The 14,163-nt window shown below is 45.7% G+C and overlaps 1 protein-coding gene across 1 annotated transcript; it reads right to left on the reverse strand.

The window, feature by feature from the left end:
* Positions 1–615: 615 nt before the first annotated feature.
* On the reverse strand, positions 616–4,685 carry LOC135818922 (uncharacterized). Its single transcript, XM_065332107.1, has 4 exons — positions 4,431–4,685; positions 3,468–3,647; positions 2,956–3,132; positions 616–2,390 (listed from the first exon to the last, which is right to left on the reverse strand). Exons 1-4 carry the CDS (start codon positions 4,513–4,515, stop codon positions 1,555–1,557), a joined length of 1,278 nt encoding a protein of 425 aa, XP_065188179.1. The 5' UTR covers positions 4,516–4,685; the 3' UTR covers positions 616–1,554.
* Positions 4,686–14,163: the final 9,478 nt, after the last annotated feature.

Here is a 14,163-nt window from a genome sequence, read left to right on the forward strand (position 1 = left end):
ACGGTATTCATTGTTATTACCTGACGATGGCCAAGTGCCGAAACGTTGTAAAAATAACGGAACTGGTTCGGATGTGATGTGCAGCGCTATGGGAATGGGTGTGTCCACCCGAATTCTTTTCACAGATGAAGCTGCAGGAAGCCTCAGCCCTTCTTCAAAGATATTAAGCAGTTGTATTTAGACGTATTCACCTACTGGAGGAACTCAATACGCAGTCGTACAAGCGTCAAGCGACAGGCTCCCGTGATATCACTGATCGCGAGCCTTAGAGGTCTTGAACGTGCGCAAGTGAGACTAACCGTTGTCACGTGTTACTTCGGATCGCATGTGTACACGTCCTGTGTGAACTATTGTCCTTGGAGATACACGAGAGGCATACGTCAGGTGTACAACAGACACTCAACTGTTCGTGACAGTGGGGTTTTTGAATTCATGCGGAACGGCTGGACCGCTGTTCGGTATGTGGATGATTTGGTTTCATCCACACTCAACTTGCACTCAGATCCCACCAGCGAAAACATAACGAAACAAGACTTTCAGTTCAGAAGCAAGGTTTTAACGTCACCAATAAACCCTAAGTCTAGAACCTCATGCGAAAAGAAAATAATCCTTAATTAACTCGTCTTATGGTGAAACTGTCCAACACTCGGATGTAATGGAACCGAGACGTTGAAAAAGAACCGTCCGACTGTGTGAAGTAGCCCGAATACCGGCCAGTGGTACCATGAGACGAGTTAATTATAATGAAGGTACATGAAGGGTTGTGCCGAATTTATGATACCGGTTTAGGCCGAAGAAATTTATATTTTGAGAAAGAAGGGGTGGTAGAGAAATAGATTAATGTACAAGGGCAGCCACAATACCTATGAATTTTATGACAACTAGGCCTCAAGCAACAAGATTGTAATGGCACCCTACATAAATTAATGAAGATCTTTGCTCGTTGATCGAGAAGGGGTTGCTCGCGGCGAGGGGGGGGGGGGGGGCGTTGATATTAAAATGATAAGAAAGGGTGGTAGAGAAATATATCAATGCGCAAGGGTAGCCACAACGCGCATGAAATTTGATGATAACTGGGCCTCAAGCAACAATATTGTAATGGCAACGTTCATAAATGAATGAAGGTCTTTGCTCGTTGATCAAGAAGGGGTTGCTCGCGGCGAGGTGGGGGTGGGGAGTGGGGGCGTTGATATTTATGTGATTTTTGGTGAACATAACACAGTGAACCGGCAGATAAAACATTACTAAGAAAAAGGATTGAGAGTATTGGGAAACTCCCAGCAGAAGATTGGCTTTCAATTGGCAATGGCACTGTCAGAAAATGTAGAGTTTGTTCTCTTCTTATCACCCATAACATTATGCCGTAAAAGTACCGGAAAGTCTTGGGAACGCAATTAAAGAAAGGGTTGCTAACTACCTGTTATGACATTATGATGTGCATGCACAATGCGAATGGTTATTATGCTGTCTGTGCGTAACGTCTTCATTCATCGACGGCAGAGGCATATACATGTCCAAGCAGGCGATCACCTACGTTTCATCGCATTGAATCGTCTACATTGTCTCGGAATCTAATATCTCAGGGGGTGGATTCATATACACTTCATCAGGAACAACAGTGTTATCGGAAACATTGATATACGTTTCCTGAGAGGCCTTCATATGCACATCATCATAAGATGCACTCGCAGGCCTTTCACCAGTGGCAGTCACATATCTGTCCTCACAGGCAGCCTCAACAGTTACTGGTGATTCCAAACTTTCGTAGATTCCCTGGCCCTCATCCTGGCTTGGCTTCGGCATGTTATCAAGTATACTATAAATGTCGGCAAGGTCTTGATCGGTTGTTCTCCCGTTTGCTGCAGCAGCATCATCAGTATTAGAGAGTGTACTCTGCTCCTGCGGGTCTTGGGGCTTGGGTGGTGGAATATTGCACGTTTTGCGAAGGGAAAGACGCGTCGAGGCACGAGAGCGAAATTCGAAAATCTGTTCTGACGTCGCACCACGAGCAGGGTCCATGAATTCGTATTCTTCATCTCTACAGCGTCCATTTATGGCGGGTTCGGAATCTTCGTTACTCGCAACATCCGACGCAGTGGTTTCGTGTACATTGTTGTTCCCAAACATTGTTTGAAGAGGAATGACATTTTGAACTGCACGCCTCAGGCTGTAATCATTATCCTCCTGATCAATCGCCTTTCGCGCGTGGAACTGAAAGTCGCTCTGGGAAGCATTCTGCCGCTGGGCGTCGCGTCTGACCACGTAGAAGTAGAGGACAGTTGCTATGGCAAATATTACGATCAAAAGACCACTAACAACGAGCACTGCGACTAGCTCACTCTCAACGGACCATATGCTGCACGTGGCGGGTTCGTAGGCCGTGGCACTAGCTGCAGCAGAAAGAAGAAAGAAAGAAGGGACAAAGGTAACTGGTTGCCAATATTTAAATTAAGTGCCATGTACATGTATACGATATGTATGCAATTGGCGTCAAGGTGATGTAACAATTCAGCAACTTGACGACGACCACGACCATCACCATCACACCACCACGACCACTTCTAGCATCGCACATAACGCCTGCTATTTACCCCATTATGATTTTGGACAGTGACTTAGTAGCCAGTTTGCGTTATTATGTAACGCAACTACGAAAGTACCATGTATACAAACCAAATTGAACTGTATTCATTGACAATTTTAAGCCTGGCAACTTTTCGCGGAAAGCCACCGAATGTTGCACCGGAATGATTTAATTTTTTTCAGTATCCGGTAATGGACATGGTGTACCAAAGTGGTATGAAGCATGCATGAGTCATTTAACTAGCCGTGCCAGCACAGCTCATGCTTTCAAGGGAGGAGAAGGTCTATGTTACCCGCACAGATCTGTACTGGCCGTTAAATGACGAAGTTAGGCAGTGCTTACGGCACTGATCAGGCTAACTCTGAACTCACGAGCACAGGAAATGCTGGTTCCGAACCACTTGCCAGTCGGAAGGCAGATCGCGCTTGGTGAACCCCGCAGCTGGTACCCAGGCATGCATGTGAACGTTCGCGTGGAGTAGACTGTCATACCGGTTCCTGTGACGTTGCCATGCTTCGGTGACGTCACCATGGCTGAACATTGTATTCCTGCATGTGATTGGGCACAGGGAGAAACGATTATGCCTGGTTAGCAAAGATTAAGGGAATTTACGGAATAATGGCAGTGGCCTCGGCGTTAAAGGGTGCTGCCCCAGCACTGGAGTTTGTACATATCCCGCCGACAAGACGTGCCACATAACAGACTAATGACTGCATACAGATCACAGAAGTCGGGGGAATGTTGGCAGATCGGTGTTAGTGGGTGTTTGAAGCTTATATCAAAATATTAATGAATTATTGGGTTCTGAGACGCTGCAATAACCAACACCTTTCCAGTTTTCATTGCTATTCAAAATCAACGCACTGGATTCCTGAAAACGTACGATTGCACACTGGTAGCTTCGCGCTCCATGTCCCGTTACAGCCGCAGTAGACGATCCGATTTTTCTCAGGGTGCACTTCAAATCCTGCCTCGCAGTGGACGAACGCAGCGGATGAGAACGCAGTGCCACCGGAGAACGTGACAAATCCATTACTCGGGCTTTGGACACTCTTGCAGGCCACTGCACAGGAATGAAAGAGAGTTGAGAGGAATTGGCCACACTGTATAAATGATACGAACTTAGAAGTTGCGACTTCGGCGGTATTAGTCATGAAGTTGATTGTTCCAACTAGGAACACACGCTTCTTGCCGAACTTGACACTTGACTGACTCACGACTGCCATCCGGAGCACACGAGGAGCACGCCGCACCTTCCACTCGGCAAACCTGCAAGAAAGCACCACTCCCTGCTCAATACACGGTGTTTCGGGGAATTCACCCCTCATCAGTTGAGCTTGAGTAGGCTGAGGAAGATTGTGCCTGAAAAGCACCACTTATATACTGTTCTCCAGGCCAAACCATCACCAGGGATACAAACTTACAGAGACGCTTTGTTTCCAGCGCGACAAACACCTCGTGAAGCTCTAGGTAGCAGCGTGAGTCAGAGTCGCTCATGGAGTTGTGATAAACAGACGTATAAATGATGATAAATGTTTCCATATTGACAATAGTAGGCAAACGTTCTCCTGCTGTCTAGTCACCCTATTCTGTTCGTAAGGTCGGAAGTAAAATTTGGGAAAAGAGCTGAAAAAGATAAGCAAATTAAGTCGCGTAAGTAATGATAACACATGTACATACACCCGCCCAATTCTGCCGTTTTCCAAGAAATGATTCAAATCTATAGCAAATTTAGTGTACTACGAAAGGATTCCAAGCCAATATCAGCCCAACGTATTTCTTACTGGTACTATTGCTCTAAAAGTTTCATCATACAGACAATACATAACATTTAGAGCAGGCTAACCTTGCCAAGATTTTGGACAGGCTTCCAAGAACTGCGCCAGAGCCATAAAAATGGTGAAAGCTAGGAAAACCGTCCGAGCCATCATAAAAACATGAAAATACTTGAAAAGGTTCAGTGAACGCCAACTCGTCCGAAAAGGAGAAGTTTTGATAATGATAAATTAATTGACTGCGCAAGTTACTTGACACTTCACAGACGAAAGAAAACACAGGCGCGGCCAGGAGATATTCCCACGGCCTACCCAGTGCGATATGGATTCGGGATAACTCTCGCAAGTTAGTGTTGCAGCCAGACTTCGTAGGAAGCATTTCTGCTGCTGAGCTGAGCTCATCGGTGAGGTGGCCAGCTGGTTTTCATATGCTCCGTTGGTAGTGACAAGTAGATCAACTGGTTCGTTGTACCGGGAGGTTACCTACATCCTGTGCCACTGCCTGGGAAACTCATGTCAAGTTTAGACAAGGACCATACATTAATTGAAGCGGTCCACACTGGATATGCTAGCAATAGACGTATGATCCCGAAGTCACCACCAGTACTCGTTCTCAATCGGTCACAAACTTAGGAAGCTATCCGCTGACATTGAATGTTACTGGGGACAAAACTACCAGTTACATCTAGCAGGCTTGTTCAAAAGCAATGGAAGAGACCGATTCTTAGGAACGAATTGCTTGCGAATTTGCCTGTCTCCTCACCTTTTTCGAATAGTTCCGTTTCACAACTGGAGTTCTTTGTCACTGAGATGGATGCCGACAGCATCACAGTCAAATAGAGATATCCCTGACCGTCACACGTAGTATACAACTTGGTTTCCGAGAGTGCATTACATTTAGGAAATGAGAATGTGTGTTGCTCCTTCTGTAAGAGTGACTCCGTATTATAAGCACCAAAACAGCTGTGATTCATGTGCATGGAATTAAGTTGAATAAAGGGTGATGCTTAGTGATGCGTAGTTCCCTGTAGCCATCACGCACAGCTGACATTCCAGCAATGAACGGTTTGGTTTGGGATTTTGTTGTGCGCAATTGCTACGAAGGGTAGCAGCTAGTTAGCTGACGAGCGCACGGAAGAGAGGACTAGACACACTATGCGTTATTGTTGCCACGTCTGTTGGGCTGTAAGAATGTAATCAATTTGAAGGTGCTTGAGTTTGAAGTTCGTCCATCCTCATTATCATGTAAAAAATTGTCAAGACGTGGCTGTTGCGACTTCGGCGACATTAAGCGAATTAAGTGTCGCTCCCTACGTTGGAGGTCGCGCTTTTACTGTTGACTTGGATCTCATTTCAGTGACTAACGACTGTGATCCCCACAACACGAGAAGTCCATCTAACGTTCGAAGAACCGGCAGGAAAGCACCGCTCCCTGCCAAATGCACAGTGTTTCGGGGAATTCAACCCTCGTCAGTTGAGTTTGAAATTTTGTGCTCCGAAAGCACTGTACTATTTGACGCTCCCCGAGCCTAGACATCACTAGTTTAGGAAACTAACTTACAAGGACTGTACTATGTAACGCTCCCCGAGCCTAAACATCACTAGTTTAGGAAACTAACTTACAAGGACACTCCGTTTCCAGTGCGACAACTACTTCGCAGCGTGCGTAGGAATCTGCTCTTGGAACTGAAGAACAAACGCTGAGGATTGTTGGTCATTCACAAAGTTGCTGCCTTCAAACCATCAAGTTCGCAAGCCCCCGCTGGGGACAATAGTGTGAAGAAGAGGTTCCTGCGAGTTGGGCGATACCTAGGGAAAGGGAGGGGTGTTGTGGGTCAGATATGTAAGATGTACATTATGTACGTCAGCAGGAAAAGCGCGAGCTCCAATGTAGTGAGCGACACACAATTCCCTCAACATTTAGGCTGTTGTATGGATATAGAATAGACAATGGAAGCGGTCCTCACCAAGAAAACATAAATCTGTTGCTACTCCGAGTTTCTTGAGTTATCAATCATCAGGCAACATTATCTAACTGAAGCAGGGTGTCAGATTCACTAAAGATATACACAGCCACACAGCAAGGCACACAAAGAGAAAGCGTGAAGCGTGAAGTGTGAAGGGGAGAGGCTGCTAGGTGGAGGAGGTATAACAATGTCCATTATTGTAACCTACCCTGAGTCGAGCGCGTAAATCCTGAGTGCACTAGCGCTGAACAAAGGTGTAAGATAATAGCGCATGCCTGGCGTCAGGGGGTGCAAGGCCATTGGGGCACGATATTGGCGTTAGTCGCAACAATATTAGTGCAGTATATCTAGTTCCATTGGTCATCATGTTGCTTTGACATAGAATACATGTATCTCTATCAGGGTGCTTTCGCATTGCTTCTTATACAAAATTAATAGTTTTATTATTGCACTCAGCGAATTGAGATAATCACCAGCGGGCTAAGAGGGTTTCCAGTACTGCATCTGCCAAGTGAAGTTGTCCTCGTACTGTCATTTAGAGTAGCATCTACAAGCAGGGGACGATGTCTCCTTACATGTACGCGACTATATGAAGAACAAGAACATGCAATAAAAGGAATGGAATGACTGTCGACTAGCACAGAATGTTAAGATGATAAATGTATGAAATTGAAGTTTAGGAATGCGACGCTGACTTCGCTCTTCAATCAAGAGCAATGGGATGCGTAGAAGGAATGTCAATGAATGAAGCTGCAGAATATTTATTTATTTATTGCTTCATCATCTCGTGGCAAGCAATGCCAATATTGAATGAGAGAGGAGTTGCTCGCAGACCAGACAAACTGAAGCTGGGCCTGTAATGCTTCGTGCTCTGGTTTCACTGTCATGCAAGCCAGCTCTTGATTATCAGGACGAAATGCAGCTGCTTGGGCCTGTCCATCATGAATTAATTTTTTACATTTTAAAATTGTTTCGGGTTTCAGTTGCATTTCTAAAATTGATAAAGATGGTATTTTTACCCGTACAAGCGGCTTGAGACACAAACAAATCCTGAATTCAATCGCTGCTTACCTTTTCTTCCAGATTTGGCAAACATGAGCGCCAAAATTCCTAGCCTTCCGACCTGGGAATACACCTTTAACTCAGATGATAATAAATCCAAATATGGTATGAAAAACAAAACGGGGATTGGATATTCATTTGAACAGCCTTCTCTGCACTTTAGCGATCAACAGATAGTCGACAGTGCTTGGAGAGTTGTTGCAAAGAGCGTTTCAGAAAGGCCCTTCCGGTGTAAAGAAGACAATGATTTTCTAAAAAAACGCTTAGGACCTGTGGCTGCGCCTTGATCCATAGGTGGTGTTCCCAGGGGTGCGGAAAATTCGCCCTCCTGCCGAGTTTCACGCGAACCGTGAATTCTTTTCTAATAATTATGATACTAAAATATACTGCCTTGTACGTTTGCAACACAATCGAACAATCAACTCTTTTACGGTCGGAGTAGGAAAGGCTTCTATACAATTACTGCGGATACTGTTGCGAAGAACTTGAACGCTGTGAAGTTCTTTAAAAATGTCACAGTTCGTATGAGACTCGGCTAAAGGCCGAGTTTTCCGCATCCGTAATAGCCTTGTCACACGACGGTTCGTGCTCACGATTTCACGATACCATGGTTCTACGATCCATGGCAAGACACTTCACACGACGACTAGCTCTGCCGACACGGCGCACGTGAGTCGGTCACGATTTGACTGTTGCCTAGGTAATTGTAGTGGAGGCACGTGTTTCGATGGAAATAAATCAAAATATTTTTTTATTTTCATGCCTCCCGGGAAAAATTCAAACTCTCTTTGCCTGATGTTGGAGTAGAACAAGACTGAAAAGACGACTTTGTTGCTTTGGCGTTCTTGACTGGATTTCTGGGACCAAGGATTTGACAAAGCCGCGTAGCTTTGCTCTATTTTTGCTGTTTGTTTTCCGTGGCCTTGGGCAACTGGGTCCGGACAGGGCAATCGGCTCACAACCTACAGGGTTTGGAGTGCCTCGTTCGATTTCCCAAATCCTTTTGGCCGTTCAGCCGTTTTGTTGCTTTGTCTTCTTTCGTCTTCTTTCGCTGCTCGCGTCATCATCATTATCAGTCGATTCAAGTAGGGAGCAGTAGATTTCGATAAGCATCCTTTCGGATTCTGGGCTGAATGTCCGGGTGGCCATTGTTCAGAAAGTCGGACCTGTGCTGCTGTTCAGGAAACGCTCAGTGAGAAGACGCGATCGCGAACACAAGCCAAACCAGTACAGGAAACACGAAATCGAAAACGAAAACGCACAGCCAGGGGGTCAGGATGTCGCGGGCAGACCGTCGGGTCTACGGATTCAGATTTCCCGCCATTTGATGATCGCCTTGGTGATCCGCCCGCGAGCCCGAACAGACGTGACTTTGTCCCGTCGTGTGAAAGGCCTATAAGAGGCTAAAGGCCGAGTTTTCCGCATCCGTAAGAACGCCACCACCCACTATGGATGAAGGCGCAGATACAGCTCCGAAAGCGGTGGGAGGTGAGTAGATCAGAGTAAACGATAGTTGTACCGGTAAACGCAACGATTTAGTTTCGCTTCGATCGTACTTTGTTGTTGTATAAACGCTAATCGTGGTCGCGCAAACGCCGCCTAAGTTCTTTAAATGAAGCGTAGAATGCGCACTAGATGTCTTTATATCATAACACAAAAATCTGTGGCGGCTGGTGCCTCAGAAAAGACGGACATAACAAGAACTGGCCATGTAGTTCGTGAAAGTAAGACCACGATATGATGCAGATCGTGTACTGCATGAACCAGGCCAGCATTATCAGTAAGGTGAGCTGGCAATGTATGTATCTTTACAGCAAAGTACTCCTTCGTACTCGACCGTGAGAAGCTTTGTGCAGATCAATGGTGTTGTTTTATTGGTGGTACTGACATGGCATAGCCAGGGAGTGTGAGGTTTTGTGAGTTTCCTACACGATAGCGAAATCAGCTGTTATGCCTAGAAAAATTGAGGAAAAGAAGAAGGACCAAAGGTCCCGAGTGTACGCTCTAAAGTACATGTACAAGCCGGTGTGCCTGCAAGACCATCCATACCTCCGTGCGCTGGTTCCGCCTCGCCAGGAAGCTAGCCAAACTGAGCCTCGTCTCACGGACAAGATTGCAGCTCCGTGTCCGCCATGAGCATCAGCTACAGTAAAAACAATGCTCCCTCTACTGTCCCCAACTTTCTCACGGGTTCGTTCTGCGTTCCCATGTGGTGTGGTGGATGAATGGACCAGGCTGCCGCAAGCCATGTTCCCGGAACCGATGCCCCAGCTGAAGTCTCTCCAATCCTCGAGGACGAAGGTCCACCGCCACTTGCGTCAAACTAATTGGCTCTGGGCAACGGACTCACTGTGAGTCAATGTCACCCGTCAATGAACAACTACGCTCGTCCATCATGTCTTTCTGTTAATTTTATTTCTCTTTCTCTTTCGTGTGGCTCTCTGTCTCTGGCCCTCTGTCCCTGTCTCTCTTTTCTCACTTGATCTCCCTGCCTATCTGCATTTCCTATCGATGCCTGGCCCGTAGGGTATGATTCCGAGATCTCCTGCCGGATGAGCCTCGCCAACCACATCGCCACATCGCCCCACTGCCCTTTGTCCTGTTGTCCAGTGTCACTTCATTTCTCCTCTTTCTCTGATTATTAGGAGGGCTGTGTTTGCTAGTAAAAAAGTCTGCAAATAATAATCTACGAGGAGATAACAATTTAAATTATGCTATGCATGCTATGAATGTTTGTTTGGAGAAGTAACGTTTCTCCGCGCTCTCCTTCGGGAGAGTGAACAGTTTTTATCAAATGGAGTGAAGGAGGGAATGGAACGAGGTATGAGAGCGCACGGACAGCCAGTGTTGAGTCTCGACTTGCAGCTGTTCGGCTTGGTTGGGCACCCGGAGACCCGTCAACGCGGGCACGGAGCTGATGCGAGCGCGCATCCGATGTTGCGCATACTAGTTGGCGGCGGCTAGCTGAGCTCGATGACGTGTACTATACGGCCTCAGTAACAGAACTTCCACCCCAACACTGACAACGCAATGGCTGCAGAATGTTGGAGTCTGCCTTGTTCGTCAAGTCCTGCCAATGTGTCATGCAAGTAATGTCTTCTTCCTGAACGTTAAACCTTTTTGCATCTGTACATGTGAAAATGGTTTACCGGTACCCATGTTGTGTAGCTTTCGACTACACAACAGAACAACAAGGACAATCAAGGCTTGTTTGCTGCTACTTTAAGTTTCATGCTCACGCAATCATCAGGCAACATGAAGATCGGGTGCCGACCATGCCGGTATATATGCCAGGAGAGGGTGGTATAAAAAGCTGTGTGAGACTGTCGACTACATGTCCTTGGTTCTCAGCTGTAGTCTATAAGTAGAATTGTACTCTCATGTATACTCTCATGTACTCTCTCGTGTTATGTCGCTTTGCCACTCTGTGCTGTCAGCTGTTATGATCCGTTTCCAGTTTTATTGTTGAATTTGACATTTCGTGTGTTCTTAGGACGGTCTTACTTTATTCATTTTTGCCTATTCTGCCGTTGCATGCGTGTGTTCACCTCATTGGCCTCGCTCGTTCCTTATTTCTTTAGTGCATTTGGCTTACGCGAACAAGGAAAATAATAATAATGAATAAGTTTTTTTGGAAACGTTTAGACCTATCTACCTTGGCTTGTGTGTTTGAAGGTTGAGTTCGCAGATTATTATTCATTGCATTTTAAAAACATTATTCACTGGTTTGATGGATCCGAAGATAAACACTAACGCTGGGTGGTTATTGCTGTAATTAAACTCGCTTATTGTCTGATTATCATGACATTCGGCGCTGAATAATGTGCTTTTGGTTTTGTTTTTGTTTTTACCTCAGCTGTAGTCCCATCCACTGATAGTCGATATTAGCGCTATTAGCTGAATTCTTATCGCGCTGCTTCTCACACCCAGCTCTTACTGACAGGGGAGTTGGCCTATATCAATGCTGATTTGAGAGCTTGCATTATCATTGTGAACCTGATGAAGGCAATTTGCCGAAACGTTGCAATATTGTGAAATGAGTTGAATTATTGCAGTGTTAATGGAAGAGAGCGTGTCGGCTCTACTCTTAACAATCAAATTTGGCACAACTTCTGCGAAAACCAGGCTTAGGGTGAAAATCATTTTTTTGAGAAAAATGATGTTTTGTAAAAGGGTTGTGTCGCGTGGACGTTCGAGTGCAGTGAAGTGGAACCAAAGAGAATCTCGCTTGTTTGAAGAAGTAGCAGTCATGGCAGGAAGGGTTTCAGCAGTCAGGGAAGTCAAAGGGCTTCCAGTAGAATATTCCCTGCTACTCCTCTAGTCACAACGAAGAGTTTTTGAGCTGACCGAACGGGTTCCATCTCCTTCACTCAGGGATGGCGAAATTTCTAGCTGCTGCTTGCGGAAAATGGTGAAGAAATCTTCTCCAGTTAGAGTCGTGATGGCGATAGCGAGGAGGACCTGGACGACATCGATCCAGCTAATCGAAGTACGGAGATACTAGCTGTTTCTGGGCCTCACGCAAAGGGAACACGCGCAGCAGAGCTCATACATTTGCAGCAAGTTCACGAGGAAAAAGGCTTGAAGCCGGTGCAGTGTGAAAACTGTTTTGAATTGAAGTCCTTGGCGATGAAATGCTACTGAATGCCAGGCGAATGAGCGAGCAGATCGAGAGGCCTCGGCCTCCACTCGACACTTCCCTCGCTAGGCAGCTAGCTGCAAGGGATTGTGCCATGTGTACGGCGTGGAGATAATCGCGAGATTTCACTTGCTGGTCAGCACCAAGCAGACACTGCAGCACGCCAGCACACAATGCGCATACTAGTGGAACAGTTTAAAAGGCCGTGTTCTTGCTTGCTTTTGAATAGTTGTACTAAATTCACCCTTCCAAAGCTGCCATCTCAACTGGAGTCGGGTTTCCTTGTGGTGTGTAGCGCCAGAGCATGCGAGTACATGTATTCAGCCCCAGAATGTGCTGAGTGAGGAGCAAACAAAATTCATGGAGAACTGTGCATGGTCACTACAGCCTGCAGCACCAATTCAAGGGGCCACAACAAGCCTGCCCCCACATGCCTACCTTGTCATGTCACCTAAAAATCATCCATGTCTCTTCCTTCACTCTGGTGGATCTCTCTTCATTTCTCTCCTGTGATAACAATTTTGTGTTTTTTTTTGGATTTTTTAACACAATACCCTGGTGTGTTTGAGGTGCTTTTAATACCACTATAAGTCTGCCCACACCTGTAATATTTTGTTTCCTGACTTCCCATGCCCAGTAGAAGCTGAAAATGGGAAAAAGTCATTTTGTGAAATTTCACCCTAAGCCTGGTTTTCGCAGATTCTGGTCAATAATGAATTAATCGAAACCTGACGAAATTGGCTAAGAATATGTTCTTTGGATTGCGAATACACCATGAATCAGTGGTCGGTGCATCTCTGACCTTTGAAATTGCGTCAAGACACATTTTCACTGGACATAATCCTGTGACGTCTCTCTTTGCGATAGGTATGAACGTCTTGTAAATGAACACGACACATGGCCTAATCGAACTACTGTATCTGTAGTACCAGCTGGGAAAGGACCACGCTTTTACCTTGCTGTTAGTGCACATATGTTCACATGCTCGCCTTTCGGACCCGCTTCTGTGTTTATTTTACCGGAACCGGTAGTGGCCATCTGTCGACCGGGATTACCCGGGATTTGTTGTCTAATACTTTGTACAAGCTTGTGATACATGCCAACTGTAACTATCTATGGTTCGTTCAGTGAGAACATCAGACAATGCGTCGTCAGAGAGTAGAATGCAATAAAATCGGAAAGTCTGGAGACTTGTATTTGTCTTCATCGAATGGAACATCGCCATCGTTTTTCATAGATTAAAGCTTGCAAACAGTTGTTGGTGGAGGCGATGTTTAGTGGCGCAAACGAAGGAACGAAGAGCAAACTGCATAAGAACCGGACAATACGTATCTTTCAGGCAAGTCTACCCTATTTTATAATTTATAAGTAGGTAATAGAACAATGACTCAGCAAGTGTTTGCATCTGAAGAATATACGCATTGGACCTTGAACTTCAGTTGAGCAGAACCATACCAAGAAGGAGCGAAGGAGTAAAGCAAATTCCAGTCTATGCACATTCTCGAAAAGCTGCATCACCAATTTAGAATGGAATCAACACAAAAAGATCACTATGACATTGAGATTCGCCACCTGCGACGATAGAAAACACTGTCTGTGCATGGTTCAAGATAACTAAAATTGTGCCACAAATTTACACTTCTTGATGGCCTTGATGCTCAGCCCAAATCGTCCAATTTCGAATGAAAATCTGATTATCGAGAAGTTCAATCAAACCACAGTTTTGCAAAGTCACGCCACGGACGGCTAGGGGCAGGTTCTATGACGAAATAATGCTCTGTTTTTTACTCCCTAATTCTCCACTGCACGAAGAGTGCTCAACTCCCCAATCGAGATGTTTGTATCATGATATGCCCAGCCTCCAGCGTAGCTATCGGTAGTAGCCATACATCCTCGCAACACTCCCCAAGCGGTCTCAATCGAGAACGCGCCATCAATATATTTTGTGGCTAGTGACATTCGATTCGTTCCGGGAAATACAGGTTTGTTGTATGGGTTACTATTGTCAGTGCAAAATTTCTTGTTAGACTAGGTAGAGGTGACCAAGCTGCAGTGTATAGCGCACTGACGTTTGGAGCGCTGCCTTGCGTGGGAGCCACAATATACATCTGTAGATTATGGAAATTCCTATCTGCA

Source organism: Sycon ciliatum, chromosome 6 (assembly GCF_964019385.1).
Source record: "Sycon ciliatum chromosome 6, ocSycCili1.1, whole genome shotgun sequence".
NCBI classification, from domain to species: Eukaryota; Metazoa; Porifera; class Calcarea; order Leucosolenida; family Sycettidae; genus Sycon; species Sycon ciliatum.